At 38.4% G+C, this 12,178-nt stretch overlaps 2 protein-coding genes across 10 annotated transcripts in view; both read right to left on the reverse strand.

The window, feature by feature from the left end:
- The window catches only part of LOC135196915 (succinate-semialdehyde dehydrogenase, mitochondrial-like), a 253,138-nt gene extending 247,621 nt beyond the window's left edge, over positions 1–5,517 (reverse strand). Inside the window, exon 1 of one of the 3 annotated variants that reach the window (XM_064223738.1) lies at positions 5,499–5,517. Coding sequence is in view for 1 of the 3 variants with exons in the window: in XM_064223739.1 (XP_064079809.1) it covers positions 1,147–1,237 (91 nt within the window). In the remaining 2 variants the exon portion in view is untranslated. Of the gene's footprint in view, positions 1–1,146; positions 1,303–5,498 lie in introns of those variants that run through there. The other 2 variants (XM_064223737.1, XM_064223739.1) reach the window with 2 other exon arrangements.
- Positions 5,518–6,834: 1,317 nt separating this feature from the next.
- Positions 6,835–12,178, reverse strand: part of LOC135196919 (uncharacterized) — a 295,706-nt gene continuing 290,362 nt past the window's right edge. For 6 of the 7 annotated variants that reach the window (XM_064223748.1, XM_064223744.1, XM_064223747.1 and 3 more), the window contains 4 exons: positions 11,683–11,812; positions 10,299–10,424; positions 9,997–10,136; positions 6,835–9,590 (listed from right to left, as the gene is read on the reverse strand). In XM_064223748.1, the coding sequence (XP_064079818.1) occupies positions 8,268–9,590; positions 9,997–10,136; positions 10,299–10,424; positions 11,683–11,812 (1,719 nt within the window). In that variant the 3' untranslated portion in view covers positions 6,835–8,267. Of the gene's footprint in view, positions 9,591–9,996; positions 10,137–10,298; positions 10,425–11,682; positions 11,813–12,178 lie in introns of those variants that run through there. The other variant, XR_010310513.1, reaches the window with a different exon arrangement.

Here is a 12,178-nt window from a genome sequence, read left to right on the forward strand (position 1 = left end):
TGCCAGGTTAGGTGGGGATTCTTTGATTAGGTCAGGCACTGAAAAGTTAGGTTAGGATACATCCTTTTACATATGTCAATAATTTCCCAGTTCCCTATAAAGCAGTCAAATCCCAGCAAGTCCCACTGCAGTCACTCATAGCCTAACTGTTACATGAACGGGTATTGGGTGGTTAATGTAACCTAGTTGAAGGGGTCGCCTAGGTAGGTGTTATCTACTAAACTATTAATGGGCTATGTTCACTCTTAAAATTAACCAGCAAGTACTAGTTTAAAAGAGCCCGTCCACTTTCCCGAAAAAGTACTTTAACACATCTTGTAACCCAGGATAGACATTAGTCAAGAGCCAGCATCCATCAAAGAAACACCTCAAGACCTCTACTTTCCTCTCGAAGTAGCCTACTAAGCTTTTTCTCTCAAGTCACAAATTAAGTAAGGCCATAATTTCTGATTTTCGGGAAGGTGGTCCAGCTATGGAAGAGGCTGGCTATTCGGTATTTTACCCTATGCGATTGGTAAATTTGTACTTCGTACCTCAACCATTGACCAGAACAGTGTTGAGCATTGTACCAATCCCATGGGAGTGAATGTTATAAAACATACAAGGCTAATAGCTAGTAGACCAGACCAAAATTGTAAATCTAGGATTTACTTTAGCACCTAGTAGGTATGAACTAATTAGCCTAGGTCGGTAAGGGGACTTAGGTACGATCAAAGCCTTGATACCCTTTTCAATGCAACAAGCTGTTACGGAGTTGGGGACTTGCGGTATTACGGATGAAGACCTCGCACAACATTACCAAATACCTAGGTAGTAGGTAGGTAATACCTACGTCGCCTATAAAGGTACCTACTAGGTAGCTACTTAGGGGCTATGGTATGATGATGATCCCATCATAGGTGGGTCTGGTTGGTCAAACCAAAACTCATACCTAGGCTAGCCCTAGTAGGTAACAGCAACTTAGGTAGGTACCTACTATAGCTACTATAGGTACCTACTACTACTTGTAGCAGCCTAAGTTCTTTCCATCAGTAAGTTGAAAAAAAAAGGTATATACCTAAACCAATTAAAAGATATCAGCTGCCAGTACGCGGTTATTTATTAAATGACAGTGCCCAGTTATTATTAAAACACAACAATACCTACATAGGTACGGTCGCCGGGCTTCTTCACAAAAGATACGGACGGTCACTGTATTGACGTTTGACACTTGACAGCAGCAACCATAGAGTTGCATTAGCTAGAGAGAAAAGCACACATCCTTAGCCAGTGATGGTTAAGATCGACGCCATCTTGCTTCCAGCGAGTAATTCGTATGTAAATGAAAAAAAATTTGTTCATAAAAACTATCAAAACTTCGCACCTGTAGACGGATTTTCCAGAACTGGAACATTATAATGCCTCGATAAACCAAGAATGAGAGGTGGCGTGCCAGACGGCAAAAACGGTGAGCAATGTATTTTGCACACAAATGATATTATATTATATATATATATATATATTTATATATATATATATATATATATATATATATATATATTATCTATATATATATATATATATATATATTATATATATATAATATATATATATATTATATATATATGTGTGTGTGTGTGTGTGTGTGTGTGTGTGTGTGTGTGTGTGTGTGTGTGTTGTCTATTTGGAAAGTAAGATGGGAGACAGAATGTGCACAGAGGTATATAGTAAAGGAATCAAAGGGCTGCAGTTTGCAGTATCGATGCTGGAAAGAACCCCAGTGTACCCCGTGAAGTGTATTGACGGCACTTTTGCCATATGTTAAATTAGTTTCGTAAAGATATCTTGAATTTAAAGCAAAACCGGTCAGGATCCATGCACAGTAGGTACTTCACTTTCCCTTGTGTTACATCAGCAATGTACACATATTCCGGTGATTTACATGTGTGTGTTTTATTTGTAGTACCTCTGAGCACACATGTATAAGTATTAACTACACAATGTATTTGTCGTATGTGTTAAGACTTAACCTCTCATAAATCACTGATCATCCAAGATGAAAAGATCCCGGATTTGCAGTTTAGCTACTATCCTTTTCATATTTTGGCTCCATGGGGCAATCACAATAAAATTGGCATATCGTTGATTTTAAATTACGCGAAATAAAGCCACATGATGTCATCGTGCAAATGAAAATACATTTTCCGCATGTAGATATCAGCACCGAGACTCAAGAGAATATTCATGGCTTCTTATGAAATAACTCAAAGGAAATATCACTCATGGTTGAAACATTACAGATTTTACTGTGGGAATCCTCCCTTCGATCTGTGCCTCTGTAGTCAGGCAGTTCAGTCTGTCAGTAGGATTCCCTGTTTCTTCAAATCGACTGAGACTGAGAACTTGCCCGAGGTGAGATGGCTACCAAAAATTCCGACATGCAGGCGTCGCCTCTATTTAATTCAACTCAATGGTAATAATAAGTATATGATGTTTCATTAGAAAATTTTTATGATTTTTGGTACTTTGCCTCGTAGATGAGGAGGGGAAAAATAATTAAAACTTTGCTCTTGATTTTATATACACATTTATATTGTAAATATTTAATCTAATACTATATGACTTGGACCATCGACAGATAGTCTCTTGTGAGGACCAGAGATTAAGACAGGTAGCTGGGATACTGATGATTTATTTATGTTGTTTAAGATTAAGCTGGCTTTATGCCTGCACGGGTTCTTGCTCAAGAGCAGCCCGTAGGATTTATTTACAGACAAACTGGGTTGACATAGACAGGTGCGGACGGATAAGTAGTGCAGTCTCGCACCGCGAACAGAAATGACTCTGAGACAGTAAATTTGTGTTTTCTTACAGACATACATTTAGATATATTAAGGCGTACAAATAATGGAATTGCACATGTTATACATCGGCGGAAAGGCCGCGGAACGCTCTATCGGATGGAAGTAAGAGAACAACGCGACTTGATGATTGGATACAATAAAAATAGGGAAAAAGCGTTGTCCTTACACTCTGTTTGTCACATTTTCATAAGATGTATTTTGACAGAGATCTTTCACATTCACAATCAATCCCAGATCCCCTTCTGCCGAGAGCAACCGGATTCGCTGAACAGCAGCACCAACATCCAATAAATGTTCATCGCTGTCGAACTTCTCGGTTCCAAAGTTTGTTTATATCTCCCACCGTTGGACTGTGGATCGAACAGCCTCCCGGAGGATATCGTGCAACTGAAACTTAGTTCAAGCGAAGATGCTATGCACTACTACCCTAATTCAATTCAACGCGTATTTTAATATTTCACTCACATTTTCATTTATTTACCTTTTTTAATTTATCTGTTTTTCTAATATCTGATCTCCTCTTTATGTTACTTCTTTCGAACGAACACCATCAATTCTTTGAAAGCTTAAATAGAATTGAACTGAATTAAATATGGAATTTAGGCCAAAAGCCAATCACTGGGACCTATGAGGCATTTCAGCGCTGAAATGAAACTGGCAGTAAATGGGTTTGATAAGTGTAACAGGAGGAAAATCTCGCAGTTGCTCTAAGAAGCAATGGTTAGGAGAGGGTGGAAAGTAAGATGGAGGAAAGAGAATATGAAAGGAGGTACAGCAAAAGGAACGAAAGAGGGGTTGCAGTTGTATGCCGAAGGCAAGCTGCAAAAAACCTTAAGTAATGCCTACAGTGCACCGCATGAGGTCCACTGACTGTAGTACTACCCCTTTACAGGGTGGAAGCTTAAATGGCCATTGTGAGGTGATTTCTTATGAACATGAATATAGTAATAATTAATAATAATAAAGGTGATTTCGACACGTTCTTCTTTGTATACTAACCTATTACAATAAAAAAAAAATGATCAGTGGGCGGTTTCAGCCGTTGGAGAGAGAGAGAGAGAGAGAGAGAGAGAGAGAGAGAGAGAGAGAGAGAGAGGGGGGGGGGGGTGGCAGGCACATTAGCTATAAAAAAGAAGGGGGAAGGCACCACCGTCGCTTCCAAGAAGGACGCGAAGAGGTCTCCTAAGGTAACCAGGGTCACTAGGCTCCAAAAATAATAAAAACCGGCTCCGGTGAAGGCAGTAAGTTGAAAGGCTTGTGAAATATGGTTGCCTCATAGTCAAGCTGCTCTTTTAAGTAATAAGTCTGTTGTTCTTCATAACTGAAATTTTGAGGGGTGGAGAAGGGAATGGGAGTATCATCATGATACCAAAATATTTGTTGAGAAACTGGAAGCTAGTTATCAAATCAGCTTTGACATATTTTGGTGCATATGATAGATCTTATCAGAGTATAGGGACCCAACCCAGAATCTTAAGATACCTGAAATTCCAAGCTGCCTGTAATTATGGATTTTTTCTCTCTCATTCAGACACCATGTCATGATCCACACTTACACACGCAGATAGCGAGATGATACAGCCAACAGTCATGAAACTATCACAAAGCACAGTTTGTTAAGCACTAAATCCTGAAGCGACCGACTTCCATATTCACTCATTTCGCTCCGGATTCTTGATCATACTTACACGTCTACCAAACTAGAATGTCCCTTTCACTCAATTCTTGTTTTTGTATTTGACTCATTCACCCATTCCTCTCGTTCAACACTGTTGATTTTGCAAATCGGCAAGGCCTACCGAACTTGAAAATACTAGCCAAATACTATCTAACAACATCTATTTTGCTGTCTGTGATCTAGTGTCTTCAGTCATTTCTATAAATTATTGTTTTGTGCTTTCCTCTCTCCCCATATACTACTGACAGGGAAGCCGCCATGAAACCTGGGATTTTGACCAAGAAAAACCTAAAAGATGTGCAATGCATAGTCAGAAAAATAGGATATACATAAACAACAAAATAATCAGTCGAAACGCCGTAGTTCAGATGTGTCAATCACCTTAGTATTTATAAGGCATGAAATTGCATCCAGGACAATTGCAAGGATACAACTATCCTAACCTAACCTAGGGAAAAGGTCCTCATCTGGGTAGAGGGTGTGAACCTTGACCTAGACCCCGTGGGGTAGTAGGGCCCTCAGTGCACCTTATGCAGTGCATTGTGGGCATTAATTTAAGGTTCTCTGCAGCGTTACCTCGACTCCTAGTTGCGATCCCTTTTACTTTACCTCCTTTCATATTCTTTGTATTTCTCTTCCCACCCTCTCATGACAATTGTTTCATAGCGCAAATAGGAAGGTTTCTCCATTCTTCGCCATAAAATCTCTTATTCTCACCTTCCATTTCAGCACTGAATGAACTTACAGGTCCCTGCGCTGGACATTCCATGATAACCTAACTTAACTGCAGGCTCCAGGTCCTGTCCCGGCCTTTAAGGAAGGGGAAAATTGTTGAAGAACCCTCTCCTAGCCCGTTCTGAAGCACCATAATTCTTGAAGTAAAACAAAGAAAATAATTTCAACCTAACCTTTGCACACTATGTCCTGGCTACCAAATGGGCGCCCCCGCCTGCCCTCAGCTTATATCTATTCCTTACCTTGTGGTTGGTTGTGGTACACAGCCTGAAAACAACATTTCTCGTTACATTGGCACCCACGTAGGTAACTGACAGCGTTTTTTCTTCGGTAAATGCAAAGGAGACTGCCCATTTCCAAGTTGTTTAGTTTATATATTTACCTTTTCATCTTTTTACAGGCATTTATCGGTAGCAGGGATTAACTTACAGATGGATAGTTAGCCATTTTCCAGGTATCTTATAAACTATATATTAGATCTCCGTCACTTATAACACACGGTAGATATTGAACTGAAGAGAAACTGTGGTGTCTTATGGAAAATGGCGGAAGTCTCAAGCTCTAAACACATCGGGCTCTTCAACTTAAAATTTATCAGTGAAGTTCCGAGCCGTAAAACGGTGTGTATTTACTGAGAGAGAGAGAGAGAGAGAGAGAGAGAGAGAGAGAGAGAGAGAGAGAGAGAGAGAGAAAACAAACAAACAAAAGGTTCCTATTATCGGCACTCGCGAATAGCATGTGTTGCGAGCGCTTTTAACCTTCCCATATCAAAAACTTAAAATTAACTGAATACTTTCAATGAATGGAGTCAATGGACCCAGAGAAGGATACTACAGGCTTTCATTACTGTAAGTACCTACATGGCTTATTACTTTTGCCCAACAATCCTAAATTAACATTGGACCATATCTGATACTAGTTAATTCGATTTGGGTTTAGATCCAATAGATTATAGTAGTACTGTATTCCCAGACAATCGCTTTTTCAAACAGAATTGTTCATTGAGTATTTAGGTCTACCAAACTAGAAATACTCTTTCTCTCTCCCTTACACACACGGTAAAACAGTAATAACCAAACTATACATGAAATGGGTGCTATACGATGGTACTAATTTCTAGATAACAGTTTTCCTTTTCGTACGAAATGTTACAAAAATTGAAACAGAATTGATTATCATGAAATGTATTTTCTATGACTTTCGATGTTAAAAAGTGGACCTAATGAACGATCATTGTCGGGGTACAGGTTTTACCGCCTAAATTAACGTTTCTAAGAAATCTAATTAAAAAACGAATTTATATGATTCCTCTTCCTCTTCCTGAGGATTGCCTGGTAGTTTTGGCAACTAGTAATTCACAAAAGCTTCCTAATTCAGCTGCTGAGGGGACTGCATACGTCAAGTTTTTGTTGTTTAATTCTACACTCGATTTAATCTTGTATTGTCCTTATTTTAATATAATTTTTTCTTATAACCAGTGACAACTACCTACCTTTTTTGTTACTTTAAAGTATTTTCAAATAATTTAAAACCTGTTATTAGAACATGCATATCGCAAAAGGTCAGAATAAACAGCAGTTAGGTAACATAAAAGTATATTACATTCATACATAGAATCTTCAAATAACTAGACCTAGCCATCCTAAGCCACATATTTATATTAAATACTAATTACTGACTCCTAATAACTTGAGAAAATATAGTTAAAAGCTATTGGTTTACAAGGCATTCTTAATTCGTCTCCCAAACTGCACCAGAAAACTGTCGTTGTTTGTTTTCTGAATGCGTTTGTTGTGTTTTGGCAGATTAACTTCTTGTTGATCTGAGATGCCGTGCAGGTTTCGCATTTGCAGACTGAATTAAAGTGATCCTCAACTATCACACTTAATCCGTCTACAGCATTCTTATTTCACATAATACTAAAATATCTGGGTTAGGATAACCTGTCATACTATAACATTATACAGTACTATTCACAACAATGCCTTGGTGTAACATTCGTCTCATACCAAGACACAGTAACAGACTAGCTTTCTGCCAGATGCGAAGCATTCTGACAAATTCCTTTTGATTCAACTCGAATGAACTACTATACATTTGGCAAGTATAATATATACTAATAAAACTCCCTGCTAGTGGATACATCATTCTATTAAATATGCACTGTTCATGCACAAGTGCTAGCCAGAGTTTTGTTACCCCTAATGTCTTTTGGCTGTCAACATTTCCCATTATTCTTATAACAAACAAATACCTTCTGCTGTTTCTTTGTGCAAACACTCTCAGTACTATGAAGGCATTGCATCTCAATGCACTTGCAATTTCATTTTGCTTTTGGTTATATAACAACCACAATATCACTCCCCTGAAATTAACCTCAAGAGAAAACTATGAGAGCTTTAGCGATGCAATCAACATTTCTGAGAATAATAACATTAAGTAATAATTGATGATAATCAAGACACACCAACGATCATTTGTAGGTCATGTTTAAAAGTGTAGAACACGAAACATGCCTTCAGCTTACTTACATAGCTTAACTATGAAAGGGTAATCTACTATGGCAATATTTGACATAAAATTCTACCCTATAGAGTATGACATGTTTACATACAACATGTCTATAGCACCTGTTGGATTTGGATAACTAATCTTAGCATAGTTCACACTGTAGGAAGGAAACATTTTACATTTGTACTAACATGAATGAATGTTTCCACATCTATGAATTTGTACCCTATTTACAAACACTCATTGCTGCAATATATGGAACCATAAACTCCACTGGAAAGTATCAATAGCAAAACTATTAATCACTACAGCAGGTAATCAGAATATTTTTCACAAAAAAGAAGTATCACTTAGATTGATTACTTCATGGCAATGGCCTCGATGCTACAAAATATCTAACCTGCTATCCGAGAGACCAAAAAACTAGCCGTTTCACAGAACACAGGAGAAGTGTGATCTGATCGCGTCTGAACTCAAAAACGTGCTGATCCATCATGGAGTCATGCCTGCGATGATCTCGGATCTTCCCATTCCCCAAGAGTGAATACGGACGAAGAACGCCTCAAATCAGCTGCATTAATCTGTGGGGATCCCATGTGCAGTTCACTACTTGCTCTTGTTAGAACTGAATGTGGAAACATTGGTTGCTGCTGTCCAGAGTAAATAACTGGAGAGTTATCTGTTAGTATCCGCTGACCTGCAAGAACAATGCAGCTACTACTGTTTGAAGTTTCACTCGGCGAGAGCCCCTTTTTTTCATCGTTACTGACAATTTTCTCGCAACTTGGAGGGACATGTCCATCTGGATCAGCTTCCATTTCAATCACAGGATCACTACGTCCATCAGGTGGTGGCCGGACAAAATGCCATGAGGAATCGTCTCCCTCTTTACCATCTGTCAGTAACAGAAGAGAACCCAGAGACCGCCTTGGTATCATGGAAGCCGGAACTCCAGCATCCAAGAGAGTCTGTGGGTGAACATTCGAGGCGAGGAGGGAAGGAATTTCAGAAGCAAAATATTTTTCTGCAAATGAAGTTGGTGGTTTGGGTGATAGGTCCTCGTGATTACCACTCCGGAGTAGTGCCAGAGAATGTGGGCGGTGCAATGTTCCATTCCCACTACTTTGATAAAAAGAATCTTGTTTAAATGGTTTTGTAAAAGAATCTCGCTGGACTGTATGCAGTGGGTAATCCTGACTGGAGATAGCAATAGGTGCATCATTTTCAAGCGCATTCTCCTGAGATTTGATGGCTCTGGATTTTGCATCATCAAAAAAATCCCTGGGATATGGGTCTGGGTTTCTTAGACTCAGTCGCTTTACAATTCGAGAAAAAATTGAGCCCATACTAGGGTCTGTTTCATCATTTTCAACTATTTTTGGCTCTTGTTCGTCTACAGCTTTTTTAATCGTGCCATTATCCAGTTTCCTGTGCTTCAATGAACCGTTTGTTTGGATGGATGTCGGTGTCTTCTGTGAAGAAGCTGGTGAAGCACGAGTAGATCGAGTTCTAGAGGAAGAATGATTATTCCTGGGTGGGGTTTGGGCAGTGGACGTTGTTGAATGTGTGTGCCCAGAGGAATGAGTAGAATGAGTGTGCGTGGTTGGAGGTCGTCGCCTAAGGGTACCTGTCTTGAGAAGTGTTATCCAGGAAGCACGAGCTTCGGGGTGTTGTGCTACGCGCACTATGAAGATGATGAGACCTTGGAGTGGGGTTGTTAGACAAAAGATGTACTGAAGAGGTAAACGAGCCCAACCAACACTAAATGCTCCCGCAACCCAGGTCACACCAAGTAAAGCCACAACTGTCACAGCTCCTCGTACCTGTAAGATACATTGACAAATAAAATATTTTGGTATAGTATTCAAAAGTAAAAAGAATGATAGGAAGAGATAAATACTGTAAAAGCGGGTTGACTGTTACATATTTTAATGCTAATAGTGTAATGTTGTGCTATAATAGCAAAATTTAACATTCTATTTTTTAATCAATTCTAAGCCTCATTTAATGTTAAAAAGATATGAAAATACGGTATGTAAGAATTCCTAACATTTTCCACTTCCCAATTCATCTCTTTTTATCTAACTAAAATTAGAAATTTATGATAAATGTAAATGAATAAATACAGTAACAGTATCAAGAGTCAAACTCCTATTAATGAAGACTGTTTTGTGATTCATAAGAAAGGGATAGGCATTACAAGAGGTAAAAATATCCCTGGCTCATCACCTGTGCAAGTGTAACTGCTGATTCTTTGCGCGGAGAGCCTGCTGGGGACTGTGCCTTTGAGCGTGGCCTCCGCTGACATAACACACGAGTCACCATTACAAACACGATGCAGTTCACCAGAAGCACAAGGCATATAGGGCCTGAAAGTACAAGGTTTATTGAGGATAAAAGTTAAGGCTGTGCAATATCTAGCTACCAACTCTGGACATGGTGCAGTTTCCATGACTCAGCTAATGGTACATAATTTATTAGTTAAAAGCACTTACATCTGCTGAATATATATAAGAAAAGTAGTAACTCACCCATGTAAGTAGAATAATAAACTGCAGGACTGTGGGCTGGGTTGATAACGCAGAAATTTCGTTCCTTGTCCCCATAAACATCGATGTCAACAGCCAAAGCTATGACGACTGCAATAACAGGAATACCTGCAAATCCAATGAGGCGGCTTTGTAATGACTGGACGGCGGATTCTTTACGGATTGTAACTGCACTACAACCAGATTGCAAAATAATGACATTTAGAATCATATTCGAGATCAGCATCCAATTTAAGATATTTAAGTTAGATGGTATAATGTGTACTGTGTGTTTACAGGAATTCCCAGAGATAACATGACAAGACTTTTAATAGTGAGCTTAAGACACTTTCTTTTACTGAATTACAGTTTTTTTAAAATGGCACATCAATCCTTATATGAAAGGCCAAACCATGTCAAACTAAATCACAGTATCTAAACAACAAAGTAGAAAGTTCATGAATAAGCTTCTAATGAGAAATAACAGACTAAAACTTACTGAATGTGTAGTCAATAATTAGAAAGGTTTTGAGTATCTAAGGTGACTGCAGAGCGTTTTTCTAATACTCAGCTTTAGTAGAGGTAACAAAAATAGGTCTATATAGTACTGGAGGGACTAAATTGGTCATCAGTATTGGTTAAAACCTTGCCAAGACAAGGCTTCCAATATGTTTAATAAAACCTGTCTTCAGTAAGGGAGTGAAAACCAAGAAGACTACGATATGCGAGTCTGAAAATATCCGTGGGACACTACGAAGGATATCACCAGGCTCTTAGCTTTTCCTGTCTAAATAGTTGAACACTTTGCACATGGAGGATTAGACAACAGAACGGCTTGAAATATGGCGAGTGACTGGATAAATTGCAGAGGAATTATTGTATCTAAGATAAGGAAGGGCCAAAGAGTGTCTTTCTCAGGAAAATCAGTATGGTACAGTACCTTTAGATGTAAAAAAGGGATGGAGAGAGAGAGAGAGAGAAAGAAACAGAGATATAAGGAACTCGGAACATGCAAAACATTACTACAGGATTAGTAGATACCTGCTAAACTATCCTGTACATAAAATAAGAATTTAAAAAACTGAGAGGATTCTTTGTTTCACTAAAAATTCACAGAAAATCAATCAAATAAAGTGAAATTGTTCAAGAAAATCACCTGGAATAAAAGATGTGTTTTATTTTAATTGTATGCAGAAAGCAGAAATGTACAGTATGTATATATTAAATCAACTGCTTAGCTAGAGTTTAGAACTTCTCCAAGATAGTATAGCCTACAAAATAAAATTACTCTATAGCTGACTAGCATTATGGGAGGTACTCCTGCAAATCATATTCCTTTTTTCATGACCACTGGAAAGCAATAATAGCATCACAATGAGCAACTTACCCCAGGCAGCCACAACCCGTTTGGCCATGAAATGAGTTTCAGCCGATGCAAAGACAGTTATGAGAAGCTGATACATGTTGGTGCCCTCGACCAACATCCAGGCAAAAGCAGAGATCACCAGGTAGTGAAGCTATGTTAAGTAAATTTGACAAAGGGGACAGGTTTTAATGAGTATGCACAAAAAGTCCTAAGTTTGCAATTATCAATACAGACATTAAGAAGAGCATTTAATACTTATTAAGAATAAAGACTTTCAGAGCAGAGATTGATGTTTATTTCACCAGGCTTTAGGTATGACAACAATTAAAATCATGACTTTGATGAATTAATCTAATATGGACATTATGAAAGAAGAGAACATTTGGTTGTGTTAAAGGATGTCTTGAAGTTTATATTTGATCACTGGATTTCAGTAAAGTATTAGCAATTACATTTGGCAAGCGTTCCATCAAAATGTATTACGTTATAACCTCTATCTTAATGCCAAACTTCCCAT

The sequence above is a fragment of the Macrobrachium nipponense genome, chromosome 18 (assembly GCF_015104395.2).
Source record: "Macrobrachium nipponense isolate FS-2020 chromosome 18, ASM1510439v2, whole genome shotgun sequence".
NCBI classification, from domain to species: Eukaryota; Metazoa; Arthropoda; class Malacostraca; order Decapoda; family Palaemonidae; genus Macrobrachium; species Macrobrachium nipponense.